This window comes from Miniopterus schreibersii (genome assembly GCF_964146895.1).
Source record: "Miniopterus schreibersii genome assembly, chromosome: 10".
Taxonomy (NCBI): domain Eukaryota; kingdom Metazoa; phylum Chordata; class Mammalia; order Chiroptera; family Miniopteridae; genus Miniopterus; species Miniopterus schreibersii.
This window is the reverse complement of record NC_138110.1, coordinates 82,925,244-82,942,724: the sequence shown is the minus strand read 5'-3', so window position 1 is coordinate 82,942,724 and position 17,481 is coordinate 82,925,244. Positions and strand designations below refer to the sequence as shown.

Sequence of the window (17,481 nt, the reverse complement as noted above, 5' to 3'; positions counted from 1 at the left end):
TTTTGAACAATTAAGCATTTTTAATTGAACAAAAGCAGACACATCAAACCCCAGGAGGAAGAAAGGAGGCGAGCAGGAGGGAAGACCCGTCTGTTCTGTAGTGTGAGTTGCCCGAGTGCTCACTGGCTCCTCGGGATGAGAACAGTGTCTAAGTGGTCACAAGTCACTCCTTGGGGCTGCCAGTTGGCTGGGGCCAGACACTAGTGTGAGCGTGAGGCAGTGAGGAAGGCAGGGTAAGGGGTGCCTGAGGTCAACTTTCTGAGGGCTTGTGGTTTTGGCTTCCTACGGAAAAGATACACAAGCAGACGCAGGGAAGCGACGTCAGGAGAGAGAGGCAGGCAGAGATGGCACCGCATACTTCAGACCCCGGGTGAGCTTTCATTCCGTGGCAATACATTCACGGTGCTACACGCCCTAGGGCTCGGAAAGGAGACCCCAACACTTGCTATGCATCACTTAACATAAAAATACACTGTGATATGTGCACATAACTTCGGCCCATCTGGTTTCGAAGAAGAGACTGGGAGTTCTGAACCCCTGACAGGTACGTGCCGGGCCTGTTCCCACGGCTCTGGTGCTGTCCCCCCTGGGCTTCCCTGAGCTCATCTCAATACTGTTGCATTTTAACACTATGAACTACTGACTGTATTTCTGATGCCTTTGTAAATGGAATGGTGTACTCAATTCTATTTTTGGAGTTTATTGCTACTGTATAAAAATACAATTCATTTTGGTATATTGATCTCATAACTTGAAACCTTACTAAACTTGTTTGTTGGTTCTAATACATTTTTAGAAGATTCCTTAGGGTTTTCCATACAGAGACTGTGTCACACATGGTCTTGCCTGACTGCCTTGGTGAGACCCTTGAATGCTCACAGCAGCACTGAGCAACGTTGCTCTGAGTAGAACTGGCAAAACCAGAACTGCGCTGATGTCTGTCAACATAACTGGTAAATGACACGTGGTATGAAACACACGATGGGGTTACGTCAAATGCGGAGAGCGATAAATCCTGAAGGCCTGTCATTTGAATCAAACACTGCCTAACAATTTTTGCCACACCTTCTAAAATTCTAACTTGCTGATAAATCATGTTTTAAGCCATGAAAAACTGATATAATCAGCATTTCTCATCGAATGAACCATGAAATATTTGTGTTATTTTGCCATTTGAATAAATGAATTCACATCTTGTTGGGTTAAAGACACAAGTATTTTTGCAGACATGGCTTTAGGTGAGTGCATATATAATTTCTCACATTTTAAGATGAATCCCAAAAGTATTTTTTTTTTAATTTCAAGGGAGTTTTGCATCCACAGCTGACTGCGGGACGCTGAGTAGGATGGTCAAGCCGAGGCTGCAGCGAACGTGGGAGACGACACCAGTCACCACAGGAGTGGGTAAGAAACTTACTTTCCAGACCTATCTCCTGATCTCAACCAACAGACGGTTCCCACGGTCTGTGCCATCTTACTGCCGCAGGGGGACTAGCTGAGCCCGGCAGAGGCTGAGCGCCGCCAGGCCAGGCCGCCCACAGGCCTGGTCACCATGGTGGCTCCACGGACAGGAAAGGCCCTTCGACCAAGGTCGTTTGTGACTCCCGGGGAAAAGGCTGCAGCCCCCTAACGCGGCAGGTTCGGACCACGGGCGCAGGAGGCCGCCGCCGCCCCGCAGGGCCCCCGGGCGCGGACGCAGGGCTTTCCCGTGACCCGCCCCGCGCGTACCTGCCTCCGACCCACGCCGCCGGGCGCGAGGGCAGCGGCCCAGCCCACAGGCCGACCCCGCGCGGGGTCTGGGTCAGCAGACGGGCCGACGGCTGCGTCAAAACAGCGCTACTCGGACCCTCCGCGAAAGGACAGCCGCCACCTCCGCGTGACTGACCCGCGGGGCGCGGACCCCCGAAAGCACCGCGTCGCGCAGCGCGGTCGCCTGCGGGGCTCGCTGTCCACGGCTCTCGGGAGCCCCGGGGCGGGGGCTGTGCCTGCGGGACCCGCACCACCTCCCGCAGCGCGGCCTCAGCGCAGCCCCCGCCCCGTGGGCACCTGCCCGCAGGGGGCAGCGCGGCCCAGCAGACGGCCGCGTCCCGGGAAACGCCCCCGTGACTCACTTCCAAGCGACAGGGCGCCCGGCAATGGATGGCACAGTAAACGCGAGTCCTAAGAAACCTGCCGCTTCCCGGGTGTCCCCAGCGAGGGCTCTGCTCCGCAGCAGGAGATAAAAACTCCCCACGGGCGCGGTGAACGGGCGACCGGCCCCGGCTGCTCCCGCTGGTCAGCATCGGGTAAGCTGAGGCCGCGGTTCTCATCCACCAGGGACGGGAAACAGCACATTCCTCGGCTCCGGGAGCGCCCGCCGAGCAGCCCGAGCCCCCACCCCCCGCGGCCAGAGGGCCGGCTCCGCCCCAGCGCCCGGGAGGGCCCGCGCCCCTCGCTGCAGCGCGCTCAGAGCCCGCGCGGGTGGGGCCGACAGGCGGCGAGCCCGTCCGCGCTCCGCGTGGCCCCGGCAGGTGGCCGCAGCGACACCCCCGCTGTGCCCTGGGCCGCCGAGGCCCCGCGGCCCCGGAGGGAGACCACCCGACCTGTTCAGTGTCTACTTGTCTTGACTGCCCCACGCTTCCCGCTGCGTTCTCACAGCCCTTTAGTTCACAGTCCCTGCTGCGGGACAGAGGCGTCTGCACGTGCGCCTGGCGCCCCGCACGCGGCCGCGCCCCGCACAGCGGCGCCTCTGGCCTGGAGCCCGGTGCTCGGCCCGCTGACCGCGTTCCGGTGCCCTCCCGCTCCGCCCTCCCGCCCGCAGCGCCCTCCCGCCCGCGGCGCCCTCCCGCCCGCTCGCCCTCCCGCGCGCTCGCCCTCCCGCCCGCGGTGCCCTCCCGCGCGCTCGCCCTCCCGCCCGCGGTGCCCTCCCGCGCGCTCGCCTTCCCGCCCGCGGCGCCCTCCCGCTCGCTCGCCCTCCCGCTCGCCCTCCCGCGCGCTCGCCCTCCCGCCCGCGGCGCCCTCCCGCTCGCTCGCCCTCCCGCCCGCGGTGCCCTCCCGCGCGCTCGCCCTCCTGCCCGCGGTGCCTTCCCGCCCGCGGCGCCCTCCCGCTCGCTCGCCCTCCCGCTCGCCCTCCCGCGCGCTCGCCCTCCCGCCCGCGGCGCCCTCCCGCGCGCTCGCCCTCCCGCGCGCTCGCCCTCCCGCGCGCTCGCCCTCCCGCGCGCTCGCCCTCCCGCCCGCTCGCCCTCCTGCCCCCGGCGCCCTCCCGCCCGCTCGCCCTCCTGCCCGCAGTGCCCTCCTGCCCCCGGCGCCCTCCCGCTCGCCCTCCCGCCCGCGCGCATCGGCCGTCCTTTTCGTTGCCCGCCCTCCTCCTCCCCTGGCCCTGCTGCGATGGCTGGCACAACAGGTGTGCGGCAGCAGTTAGACTTTTTTCTTCTTCCTATCGTGAGGATTTTCATATTTTATTTAAAACGCTGAAATTTATTTGAGATATTTTCTTTACCACTTACACAAATATTATTTCTAGTTCACTAGTAATTACTTGAATTAAATCATAAACCAGTAAGTCATGGAGGGGCTGAACCCTTCGATGTGGCCTTTAATAGCAGTGCATTCAAACTATTTTTTCTAGCACGTTATGGATTGACACAAAGTCTTTGGGAAAAAAACAAAAACAAAATAAAGACAAATAGAATGTTGGACATGAAACCTCACGGTGAGATATATCATTTGTGGTCAGGCTCTTTAGGAGAATATCATTGTTAAAACACCAAATTCACATCTTACTGTTGTTTTCTCCTAATAGCTCACACGTCATTCTATAATAAACAAGCAATTTTTTGCTCTCAAAAAGCCACTAGAGAGGTGTAATAAAAGCAGTTAAATAAAAACATAAAAAACTGTGAGGCTGTAGAAAATTCAAAATATAAAAACATCCTTCCAATCTGAGAATATTTTGCTAATTCTGATGATACTGTGTATATTAGAAGATAGAGTAATTGTGTCCGTTTTCAAAAGCAGAGTCTGAGAAACGCTAAATATGACTCAGTGCTGTTGTGCGCGCCCCCCCCCCATAAACCCACGCAGACACACCCCAGGCCACCCCGAGGCACACACAGGAGCGGTACCTGTCTTATCCGTGAGCAGGTACACCAGGCGGCCCAGCTCCTCCGGGATGGTGCTGGTCCGGACCACTGTGCCGGGGATGTTTTCATCCCTCATCACCATCCACCCGTACGCTGCTTTGCCCATGTCCAAGTTCACACGCAAACTGCCAAATAAAACCACCGCCGTGGTTAGTGTGATCCAAAGCTGTGAATACTAACATGCTCATAGTTTCCATATAAACATATATACACATATATGCATTATCTTTAACTTTACATGGAATAAGTAACATTGAATGTTAAACTTTAAAATAAGTGAATTTTTGTCCTTTAAGTCAACACACCTTTCTACACCCCAGGGCACATCTGCAGGTGGTGGAGTGGTTACTCATGTTGCCCTTCAGCGTGACCTGTGACGTCAGATGGGAAGGAGGAAGGTGCAGGCAGGGTGTCAGGCCCTGTCCCCCTGGGAATGAACATCTGAAACGGATCTCGTTTCACGGCAAGAACACACACTCCCTGGTGACATCATCCGAATCCTAAGCAAGGTTCCTGATGCCGTCACAGATGCTGAGGTCCTCCCAGAACTGCATCAGTGTCTTCTCAGCATCATCTCAGTTGCAGCAAAAGCCTGGGCAAAGGTCATCCTCAGGCAGTAGGCCTTGAAAGCTGCTGTAATTCCTTGATCCGCTTGATCAAAGAGGTAAAGTTTGGAGAAACACCACTTTGATACTGGGAAGATGATCACCAGTAAAGAGAGGGTGCCAGGAGGATTATTAACAATAAGCAGAATCTTGAGAGGAACGCTCTTCTCCACAGTCCTCCATCCCCGGGCACAACATCAGGAGGGCATCCTGGAGGCGGCGCTGGGTCGTCGTGACCTACTGCTCCGCAGCGCACTGGCAGTGTGTGCTCACTGATGTGCCTGAAGGTCCTGGGTTCTCCCTGTGCCCACCCACAGCGTGCCTCAACGTGTAACCTGCAACACCGCCCCCAAGCAAGACAGTTATCTTGTCCTTCAAAGCCTTGAAACCGGCATTGACTGGGTCTCCTTAGGGGTGAGAGTCCTTTCAGGCATCTACTTCCAGAGCAGAAAGGTTTCATTCACATTGAATATTCGCTCCAACAAGTAATCTCTCTCCAAAGTCGGCTCATCCAGAGTTCCCAACATCCTTCAGCTGCCTTCACATCAGCACTCACAGGCTCACCGCTCACTCTCACGTTACGGAGTAAGTAACAATTTCTGAATAGTTTAACCCACCTACAGCTAGCAGTCAATTCAACACTGGCCAGGCTCAGTTTTTTTTTTTTTTTTAAATATATCTTTGTTGATTTCAGAGAGAAGAAAGGAGAGGGACAGAAACATCAATGATGAGAGAGTCATCGATCAGCTGCCTCCTGCACGCCCCTGACTGGGGATTGAGCCCGCAACTTGGGCATGTGCCCTGACTGGGAATCGAACCCCAATCGCCTGGATCCCAGGTCGACACTCAACCACTGAGCCACATCCAGCCGGGCAAGGCCCAGCCTTTTCTTTAACATCGTTTTTGCTCTGGCCGTGGTCATCATGGTGCTGAGTGCGATATGCAGGTATCTGGTCTTCAATCTAGGTCAACAGAAGTTTCTCCATGTCTGAAGGAGGCCCTTCTTAAACTTTTTTTTTTATTAATGTTTTTATTCATCTTTTTAGAGATGGAAGAAGGGAGAGGGAGAGTGAAATAGAAACATCGATGAGAGAGAAACATCCATTGGCTGCCTTCTGCACAGCCCCTACTGGGGATGGAGCCCGAAACCTGGGCATGTGGTCTGACCGAGAATCAAACCTCTTGGTACCTGGGATAACGACTGACCACTGAGTAACAGGCGCAGGATCCCTTCTTGCATTTTTGTTAGTCTTGTTGCTTTCCCACATCCATGGTCCTTAATCATTTTAAATTTCATTTCCACATCAATTATTCAACATGGCCTCTGACTGGCAACAACATTAGCAGTGATTTCATATGCTTAGGGGTCATGATGAACAGAACAACATGAGATTAAATGAGCACAAGAGAAAACGATACAGTAATTATGAGATGGGTGAGGCTGCTGCTGGATAACAGGACACAGCGTTTTATGGCAAACTTTATCTTAGGGGACCACCATCACATATGTGGCCCATCACTGAGGAAACATCATTGGACATCTGACTGTAGGTCTACTTTGTTGATAAAAGAAAGCTTGCTGCATTCTCAAGAAGAAGGTTTACCACATTTGGAACCTCAAAATTTTACCCTTGGAAAGTTCTGCCATGGAAGTTAATCAGAAATTTTTATTCAAATTTGTGTAGCATTCTTTATATAAAAATTGCAAGAAAGTTCTGTGATCTTGGGTAATGGCAGGCTATTTTATTTAAATCGATGTTCCCACCAAAAACAGTAAGAAATGCCATATAAAATATTTTTTAATTCTTCAAAGAAATAAGGAGCTGACTAGATAGTGAGGAATTTCTAGGCTACATTGAAATCAGTTACCAGAGACGTAAAGGATTCCAAAATCTCCTTTTTTCTGAGGTCACATGCAACCCCCAGGAGTCTGAACTGTCTCAACAGTCTACACCTGCACAAGGGAGCAAAAACGAAGATCAGGACCATCAAGAGGCAGAGGTCCAACAAATGTTCCTCCTTCTCGGGACAGGTGGGGATACAAAGAGCAACGATCTCAAGCTAAGGGAGACCTGCAAGTCAGAAGGCCTGCACGTGGTGATGGAGCCAGGCTCAGGTTTCCTTCGTAATTTGGGGACTCTGACTCTCGAATGCGGATCACGTTTCCAGGACAGGTGGAACTGCCAAGAACGCAGCAGAAGGGGAGTGCATGTGTCTTGGGAAACATACTTTCACTTTGATCTCAAATGATTTCTAAAACCAGCCTTTCAAATTACCAATAAAAAGCCCAAATAAACTCAAACAAAACATAACACCACATAGCGTACAGTGAAACAACGTACCACTAGCAACAGTCAGAACAAAAAAATAGAAAAGAAAAAGACTGATAAAGGTGTCAGACATACGTGTGACAGAAAGAGACTATAAAACAACTGGATGCATAAGGAAAGTGAGAAAAATACTTGCATGGAATGCTTTATATTTGCAAATATAAAAATGAAATAATGTGATAAAAAACATAGAATTTTGATAACTAAAAATCAATAACTGAATTAAGAAACTGATTGGTTTAACAGCTGATTAGACACTGCCAAAGATGAAATTAGTGACTTGGGAAACAGGCCACTAGCAAAGATATAGAATGAAGCTTGTAGACAAAAAGGTGGAAAATACAAAAGCAGGCAGAGGAGAAACGAAGGGTATGGTGAGGACACCTAAAACTTGAAGTGACGTCCCCAAAAGAGAGGCGGCAGAGTGGGCAGTGGCAGTATCTGAAGAATGACTGAACTTCCGAGGTGAGCGAAAGAAACCGATCCAGGCAGGAGGCCGGATGAACGCCCAGCATCCCACACGAGGCAGCTTCTGCGCAGACACATCGTGGCAGAGCGCAGAGCGCGAGGAGGAACTCGCCTTCGGCAGCCGGGGCCGGGGGGCTGGGGGCCGGGGGGCAGAGGAGGGAGACTCCAAGCGACCCCTGCGCAGCAACCGCGGAAGCCAGGGGACGCAAAGCAAACGCAGCAACCTAGAAACTATTTTTCAAGGAGGGCCACGTGGAAACCTAGAGCGTTCCCAGCAGAGACCAGCACTAAACAAAAACTAAAGGATAAATTCTGACCGAAGAAAAATTACTCTACACCAAAGGTAAGAAAAGGAAGAAAAAATGAAGGACAAAGACCATGAATAGAAAACGTACAAACAGCATCTTCAGGGTCAGAGTAACCAGAGTAAAAATAAGCGGCAGCAATGGCGTGAGGTCCGGTGTGTGAAAGAGGTAAGCGCCCAAAGGTGACATGTAAAGGAAATGACTAACTTCCGGCACTGTACACTAAGAACAATTAGAACACAGTGTTTAATTTCTAGGGTAACTACTACAGGACAGAAACCCATTATAAGCTTCCACACTACTAGAGAAGAAAGTGGAATTATTAAAAATAATTTTTAAAAAACGTAAGAGTAGAAATATATGGGAAAGGTAAGTCACATTAAAAGCACAAAATAAAAGGATAGATTTAAGCTAAAAATATAAGAGTATTATGGTAACTGTGTATGTACTAGTAAAAAATTATCAGAGTAGATAAAAATTAAACTTTATGTTATTTATAAGAGACATACAAATATAAATACAAATACACAGAGAAGTTGAAAGTACAAAGATGGAAAAAGACATGCCAAGCAAATTAAAGCCAGCTGGCACTGCTTTATTAACATAAAACAAAGTAGTATTTAATGCAAAAAGCTTTAGTAGAGATAAAGTCACTTTATAATGAGAAAATGCTTAATTCAGCAGGAATATACAATTTAAATTTGTATATACCCAATACCAAAGCCACAGAAATATATAATACCAAAAATAGAATTGTAAGGAAAAGTAGACAAATTCATAGTACTGACGGGAGATTTTAATACAATTCTCAACAACTATTAGAAAAGGCAGAGAAAAAATCTGTAGGGGTACAGAGAAACAGAGAAACTAGATTAACCATTCTGACTCTATGAGCACACATGGAAGACTGCAACCAACAGTTCAGAGTATACGCTCTCTTCAAGTTCACAAAGTTTACAAAAATCCAGTGGGTGTCAGCCCTATACCTAGTCTCAACAAACTTCACAGATCTGAAATAAAAAAGGTATATTCTCAGACAACAACCAATTTAGCTAAAATGAAGACATCATAAGACAATTCAAATATGTTTGTAAATTAAGAAATAACTTTGTAATAACTGTGGGCCAAAGAAGAAATCACCGTGGAAATTAAAAAACATTCTGTCAAAGTAAGACAACTTTTGGGATGCAGCCAAAGCAGTACCCATATGGGAAGAAATCTGCAGCTTCAACTGCATGTCCTCGGAAAGGAAAAGGGCTGAAAAATAGTGAATAACGCATCTGTCACAAAAATTAAGGATAATAAAAGCCAAAGAAGGCTGGAGGGAAGAAACAAGTATCCTACAGCACAGAGAATCAGTAAAGCCAATGGGGGCTTTTCCAAAACGACTGACGCTGGCAAACCTACTGGAGGACTGAAAGAAAAGGTAAGAGAGCTGAGTATCAGGAATGAAGAGGATTCTCTCTGGGGGAGACACCAGGGAAACATTATGAGCAGATTCTGTAAATAAACTCGAATATTTAGGTGCAGTTGACATGTTTCTTGAAAGCCATAACTTTGTAAAACTGACTTTAGAAGAAATTAAAAACTTGAAATCAAGTTTTCTAACTATTTAAAGTCATATATTTAAATGGTAACTATTTAAGAAATATATTTAAACTATTAAAGAAATCAACTCTGTCCGGCTGGAGTGGCTCTGCGGTTGAGCACTGACCTGTGAACCAGGAGATCCGGCTTTGATTCCCGGTCAGGGCACATGCCCGGGTTGCGGGCTTGATCTCCAGTAGGGGGCGTGCAGGAGGCGGCCAATCAATGACTCATCATTGATGTTTCTCTCTCTCTCTCTCCCCCTTTCCCTTTCTCTCTCTGAAATCAATAGACATATTAAAAAAAAAAAAAAATCAACCCTGTAAAACATCTTTCCATAGAGAAAAGTTCAGGCTCACATGGCCTCCCCAATGTGTAAATGTCCAAAGAATAAATACTTGTAATTTTAAATAAAATATGTTAGAGAAGAGAAACTAAAAGACTCAGTGTGTTTTATGAGACTGGCAAAATCTTGACACTAAACACAAAGGAATGAAATGAAAAGGGCAGTTACAAGTCAACCTTACTTGTGTAAACCAATGCAAGAATTTCACAAAAAGCACAAGCAAGTGAAATCTAATGATACAAGACAGAGTATTATACCATGATCAAGCTGTATTTTCTCCGCCAAATACAAGGTAGGTATGACATTAGAAAGTCAACAAATTAAGTTCATCCTAGTAAAATATTAAAAAAGAAAAATGTAAAGATGAAAATCCACGTCAATAGATTTAGTAGAAAGAGTCTTAAAACTATACTCATGATTTAAAAACTTAACAAATTAAGAAAGATTTGCTTGACATAGGAAAGGGTTTCTATGACAACATGCAGAGTCACCACTGCTGCTCCCTGTTGCCCTGGAGGCTCCGTGAGTGACAGGGAGAGAAAGGAATGGTGTGAGGGATCAGAAGAAACAACACTGTCGTTATTTACTGATGATGTGATGACCTACACAGAAAACCCAATAGACTCAGATTAATAATTAATCGATAGTTTACCAAAATGGATGGATTTAATCATTTTATAAAAATCGATTTTATTGTCTATAACCAGCAACCAATACATAGGAAATAGTTCTTTCAAAAAACAGTATTTATAATAGCATTTTTAAAATATCAAGTATCTAAAAATAGTTTAACAAAAATTGTACAAGATTCCTATGGAGAGATTTTTATAGTAGGAGATAGGCTGACTCATGGTTTGGCAGAGTTCACACTGAATGCAAATGGCCACGGTGAGCACAGCATTGAGGGACACGAGGAAGGCTGCTGTCCCCTAGAGACCTGCTACCTCGGTGTATGAAGAGGCAGTCTGTTACTCGATTAGGAACCGACATGCAGGCCAAGGGAACAGGGCAGGGACCCACAGACCTGTGCCCCCCCATGAACACCTGGCACATGATGGGGGACCAGAGTCTTCTCTGTAGGGGTGCTAAGACAGTTGGTGTGCAAAAATAATGTGAAACTCTACTTCACACCATTAAAAAAACCTTCCAGGGGTCAGAGCCAAGACCAGTCCACATGTAGGAGTTAATGCAGGAGGACACTTCACAGCTGGGGTGGGGAAGGGTTCCTTAAACAGAGCGACCCCGACACATTCACACAAGTGGCTGTGCAATGAATGGCTTCTCTTTCTGGTTCCACCACTGGGTGAGTAAAACTTCAAGTCACAGATGAAGAAAGAGTCTCAGAGACGCATGGGACTGGAGGAGAGCTAACACGCAGAGCATGTAAAGAACTGCACAAATAACCAAAGTGCCAGCAGCCCTTCATGGCCGCGCGGTGCGGGCTCGCCCTCCTCTCGCCCTCAGCACACACTTGCAGCTGGCTGCTCCAGCAGCCCACGTTGTGCCTGTGGATTTGGGGAGTCAACGGCTTCTCGCTTTGTCCTGTCTGTTCCTCGCTTTCAGGCGAGAAGGGCACCATGGGTCTCTTCTGGATGACCCTCCAGGCCTGGCCTCTGCGGAGATGGCTCAATGGACCCCGAGTCTCCTCGGCAAAGGCTATCCACCCAATGCACCCCGGCCTCTGCTCCTGGTCATGCTGTCCAAACACGAATCCTCTACGATAAGTGCCTTTAGCAGTCCACATGCTTCCCAGACCATCGATACCTCAGTATCACCCCAGGGCTAAGTAAGGCTGAAAACACTCTTTCCCACAAGCATCTAACCTGGAAAACGAGGCCTAACCAAAGGTGTCAGGCAGGTTAACAGAAATTTTAAAACACCACAGAAAGGGCAGGTTACCTGTAAATACACTGACAATAAGCTCCTAAGAATTTTCCTTCAATAAAACTTCAGGGAAGGTAAATTCTGAAGTCAGTTTTGCACCCGTGTCACCCTACATGTTCAATATCCACTCTCAGTGGGAAGATGAGGGCAGCTCTAAGCAGAGCATTGTGGTCCTTCAGGTGGTGGGCTGGGTGGCAGAATGGGCGTGTGTGCACGTCGCTGGCAGGCCCACCTTATGGTAGAGAGAGGACGCTGCCTCCAAGGCACTGACACCATCAGCCTCAGTGCCTCAGACAGAGACGCCATGTGGACAGTCCCACTGTGCCTGTTGCCCCCAGGGTCACACCTGAGAGGGATGTGCTCTCAGCTAGGACATTAATGCACCTCACAGCATGTGGGCAAAGGGGCAGCAACCAAGATGGGGAGCCTGATGGAACCAAATGTCCCATAGAGAACTTGGACGGTCGTGAGGGACACAGTACTCAGGGAATGCGTATGTGTTTTAGTCACGAAAGTGAGAGTCAAATCTTGTAATGCTTCCCTTGAAAGAGAAAGTAAGTTGTATTTTATTCCGTAAGGAAGAGTGTCTATGAAACAGCGTTGCTTTATTACACTGGAAAAGCCTTCAGGAGTGTTAGGTCAGCAAGGAAAAAAAGCACTTTCCAGAAAGGAGCAGTTTGCAAAACAATAAATATTTTTAAATCTACCCTTTATTACACTGAAAAGCATATTTAGCAAATACTATAATGTATCATTATTCATGGTTTATAGAAACTTTGCAGAAGAAAACAGCCTTCGCCCCCTAAAGGGTGGGCCGCCCTTTCCATGCTTCAGGCCTTAACCTCAGTGGAGTCTGTCCAGCTGCTTCTCAGACTGAGGGGCAGAAGTTTCAGGGTGAAGCACCGGCATGATGTTTTGGAGCCAAATGGAGGTGCAGCTGTAATTCTGTCTAGTAAGTCTCCCCAAACTTGACTGAGCAAGTTGAATATTAAACTGTGGACTGAAAAACTGGAACAAGACAAACTTCAGAAAGCCAGGCACCTTCCCCATTTCGTGAGCAGACTTCTGAAGAGGAGGCACAGACTACAGGAAGGGAGCATGTGTGTGTGCTGGTGTGTGTACCTGAAGGGGTGTGTGTGTGTGTGTGTGTGTGTGTACCTGCACCCTCAGGTCTGCAGGTCTTCACACAAACATCTGAGGCCTGTACAGAGTTTTTCAACAGTTAGTGAGGTAGCACTTACTTCCTTCTCCTAGTATTAGATACTGTCTAATTTCTTACTATAAATATATATGACTGAAATATTAAAAAACAATAAAAATTAGTTTTAGTTTTAAAATGCTTACGTATTAACTTTCATACCTCTAATCAATTTTTTTTCTGCTAACTTGACAAAGGAGATAATGTCAAGCCTCTTTATGTTATTATTTTACTGAAGGCAGGAAGAAACTGGAGACAGTCCATAGAATAAAACATTCCCTCTAGTGGCTTCCACCATGAAGGGAGAGGCCCAGGGGAGCAGGGCAGAGCTCTCCCGGGCCGCCCGTGTGGGCAGCAGAGGCCACAGTGGAGGTGACATCACCCAGCACTGCAGGCCAGACAGCAGCAGCGGCCAAGAGAAAACACCTGGGAATTCCCAAGAAAAGCTGTTTGCTCCAGAGAGAGTGCAGGAGACCCTGGCAGCTGGAGAAGCGAGGGGGCTGGCATTAACAGCTGTGTGCAGAGTCCAGGGAGGGACTACAGCCCCCCCGCTTCTGTGAAGGTGGACATTCCTTTAGGCAGACTTTGAGAGAAAGCTGATCTGTGAAAAAGACATGCCTTTCTCCCCAAATGCTTATGCCTTGTGCCTAACACTGTACATGGTTTAATTTACTCTCTGAGACACAAGATAGCTTTTCTGGGTCTGTACTTTATGCATGAGTTATTAGGGCTTAATTGCTCATTCATATGAAAATTTTTAATCATATATATTAAGGTTATCTTTTAAAAATATCCCCTGTGGACATATTTTAGAATGGACTTATCTACATTTGTTATAAATATTAGTCTTTAAATTAAAGGCACCTAATATTAACTATTTATATCCCAATCCTGAGTTAGGTGAGTTATCATCATGAAAAATCGTTCATATTAGAAGACTGCCTTACTTAATATTTTATCTAACCTGACAGCTGTATTAGGTGGCCTCTGAAATATAGATAACTTTAAAATGTCAGTGATTGCACACAGACCGAAGGGCGCTAGAATAAGAAGTCTATCAGCGGTGCACAAAGGCTATCTTGTTGGATTCAGGTTTATGTCTTATGTTTGTATCTCCCAGTTGTTAAAGATTATAGTATCAACACACTTACATGAGATAAAACTCCAGGTCTCCAGGTTGCTCTAACAAACTCCTGCCCTCCCAACACAACCTTCTGTGGAGGACCCTTGGGACTCACCAGCCCCTGGCTCCCTCCTCTGAGCTTTGTGTGGACAGTTTCATTCACATCGAGAAATACATTTCAATAAAAGCGTATTTGATGAAACCAGACATTTGTTTACCTTAATTCTTCAACCTACCTGATGGGAATGATGTAGGAAAACAGGAGGAGGAATCGAAAGAGATTGCGGTACCAGGGGCCTACAAATCCTTGCAGGGTTACCATGACAACTGAGAGCGCCACTAACGCCAGGAACAGTGCTTTGGTCAGCTGATTGAGTTCCAGGTCCAACAGACCCACCTGAAAGGAAAACATGAAATTGAGGCACATGCACAGCGACCCAGCATTACACAGCTGGACACATGACAGTTCTCACACTGGAAATTCCCCTTTCATTGGCCTCCAGTGCTGGGCTTTGGAGAAAGGCGTGAGAGCCAGGCAGAGGGAGCAGGGAGGCGCAGCAATTATGATTCCTCAGGGTGCCCGTGGAGCTGGTTCCAACGCTGGCTCTGCCGCCTGCTGGCTAACCTTGGGCCAGGGTTACCGCAGTGCCTTCCTGAAAGGACTCGGGCTCACAGGAGACCATGAACTGCTCCTGGGAGAGGGTGAGCCTGCAGACGTTATGATATTCTCATCATTGCTATTATTAAAGACTTGGATTTGAATCTCTGCCTACTAACTGTGTGACCTGGGGAACGTCCTCATACTCCTTGGCTGTAAACTGGCGCTGCCCATGGCCTACCAGAGGCCCAGAGAAGCCCAGCCTGGGAGCTCCCCAGGGCCCTGGGCACACTCATGACCCGTATGACAGAACAGAAGACTGCACGCGTGTCGGGCCACCATCTATCTGCCATCTGCACTTCTCCTGAATCTGGTACAAATTTTGAAAGAGAACAATTAAATGAGAAAACATGACTGCCAAAACTTTGATAAAATAAATGAGATACTGTAACTCTCAAATTTAGAAGCTTGAGAATTACTGAGCTAACTGCTAACTCGTTTTATTTTGTGGTACTTTTTGAAATCCACAACTTTGGCCAATAAAAATCTAGCCTTTTCCACATTTCACGTATTTAGTTTATATCTGTTTTGGATTAGCATTTGCCACAAACTCTCATGACAACACTAAACCTGTAGTTAAGAGAGAAAACACAAAACTCTGTCAGGACATCCATTAAGAGCAGCTGTGAAGAGAACCCATTACACAGGAAAATGGAAATGTGTGCTCTAGGTTCCAAGGTCACGAAAAGCGAGGAAACCGTGAGCTTCCACCCACAGGAAACGGCCACCCTAGTGGGAAAAGTGAGACGAGCGCCTGTGGCCAGCACTAGACCGAGGGGCACGGCCGAGCGCACGGGTCCGCTCCTCGCGAGCACTCCGTGGCCCTTAAACACGGGTGGACACAGTGGGACCGACACCTGGGACCCGCGTGCGCGGCGTCTGTCCACAGCAGAGCGTCCACTTCCACTGCGGGGCCCGAAGGGCGCGCTGGGCGCCTGGGACCTCGGCAGGTGGGTTTGGGCTGCGCAGGCCCCGCCCCCGCCGGGAAGCCGCCCAGCGCCCCAGGCGGCCTGGGGGGGGGGGGGGAGGCGGCCTGGGGGGGGGAGGCGGCCTGGGGGGGGGGAGGCCTGGGGGGGGGGAGGCGGCCTGGGGGGGGGAGGCGGCCTGAGGGGAAAGGCGGCCTGGGGGGGAGGAGGCGGGGGGGGGGGGGAGGCCTGGGGCGGGGAGGCGGCCTGGGGGGGGAGGCGGCCTGGGGGGGGGGAGGCGGGGGGGGGGAGGCCTGGGGGGGGAGGCGGCCTGGGGGGGGAGGCGGCCTGGGGGGGGGGAGGCGGCCTGGGGGGGGAGGCGGCCTGGGGGGGGAGGCGGCCTGAGGGGAAAGGCGGCCTGGGGGGGAGGAGGCGGGGGGGGGGGGAGGCCTGGGGCGGGGGAGGAGGCCTGAGGGGAAAGGCGGCCTGGGGGGGAGGAGGCGGGGGGGGGGGAGGCCTGGGGCGGGGGGGGGGAGGCCTGGGGGGGGGCGGCCTGGGGGGGGGGCGGCCTGGGGGGGAGGAGGCGGGGGGGGGGGAGGCCGGGGGGGGGGGCGCGGCCTCGGGGAATGTCTCGCAGACTGGAGACTCCTGACTGGAGCGCAGGGCACCGCCGCCCCTCCACACGGAGCATCCTCTACGTCTGTCCGGGTCCCGCAGGAAAGCGCACGGTGCTCCCTGAGCCGCCTGCTCGGGAGGCCTGCCCCCTGCCCCCTGCCCCCTGCCCCCTGCCCTCGCCCCGGGCGGGAGGGGCGCACGGCGGGCCCCCCACGGGCTGCCCTGGCTGCGCCCCTGACTGATGAGCTCACTTCAGCAGCCGCACCGCGAGGACAAATACCTTGCGATCTCCGCTGCTTCCACTACTGCATAGTTAATGCTTGAATTATTGAGAAAAATAGGGTTTTGGATTGAAATGAAGAAAAATGGCGCCAGGGAAGCAGAGCGTGTTTCAAAGCCCCGCTCCTGCGGCGGAGACAGGCGGGCGTCCGGGCGGGAGGGTCGGTGACCCCTCGCTGGGCCGGGCGGGGACGGGCCCCCCGGCGGCTGCAGGCAGGCGCGGCGCCCTCGGAGCGGGTCCTCCCCGCAGAGACAGGGCCGCCCTCCCGGGCACCGCGGGGCCTGCGGCGGGACCGCCCGGGTGGCCGCGCTCCCACGGCCACGGCCACGGCCACGGCGCGGGGACACAAACCCAGCCCCCGCGGCCGCCTGCTCGCACCCGGGGCCACTCTCCGGGGAAAACCCCCGCAGCCCAGCTCCGCGCTCCGCGGGCCGGGTTCCTCCCAATTCTCACGCAGCGAGAAGGGGAGACGCGTCTCAACTCGTTTTTCTTTTAAGTACACTTTCAATTAATAGTTAATTTTTTATACTCATTCCCCTAAAACACCTTTAAAAGTTTCTTCCACTCGTCTAAATGCAACCTGGACTCTTAGAAACCATTCAATACAAACCAGTTAACTTATAAAGTTACAGATTCTTTAAAAAATTTCCTGAACACCAAGCAGACGCCTTTTGCTACGACTGCAAGGCCTTTCACCCATGAAATACACTAACATCACTCGGGGTGATCACGACTGTGTAAGAAAAGGTAAGTTCAGTTCACTGGGAAGTGATTTTCAACGTTTATTGTAAATTCCTATATTAGTAAAGCAAATTTTCTTCTACTTGTCATAATATTTGTTTTATTTGAAACAACTGTGATAACAAAATTAAATACGCTACTGGAAATTTTAATCTCTAAGGGAAAATCTGTGCGTAATGTCTGCGGCTCCACAATGGCTCTGCAAAGGGGCTGCTCTAGGATAATGAACTCAATAATTGCCTGTATAATCTAAAATGCCGCTAATGGCAGCGATCACAAATCCACTTAGCTCCTCTTTAATTTATGTACCAAGTT

The 17,481-nt window shown here is 50.0% G+C and overlaps 1 protein-coding gene across 1 annotated transcript in view; it reads right to left on the bottom strand.

The window, feature by feature from the left end:
• The window catches only part of ATP9B (ATPase phospholipid transporting 9B (putative)), a 120,227-nt gene that overhangs the window by 24,211 nt on the left and 78,535 nt on the right, over positions 1-17,481 (bottom strand). Inside the window, exons 12-13 of the mRNA XM_081150216.1 lie at positions 14,204-14,364; positions 4,104-4,246 (exon numbers count right to left, since the gene is read on the bottom strand). Coding sequence (XP_081006342.1) covers positions 4,104-4,246; positions 14,204-14,364 — 304 coding nt within the window. The remainder of the gene's footprint in view (positions 1-4,103; positions 4,247-14,203; positions 14,365-17,481) is intronic.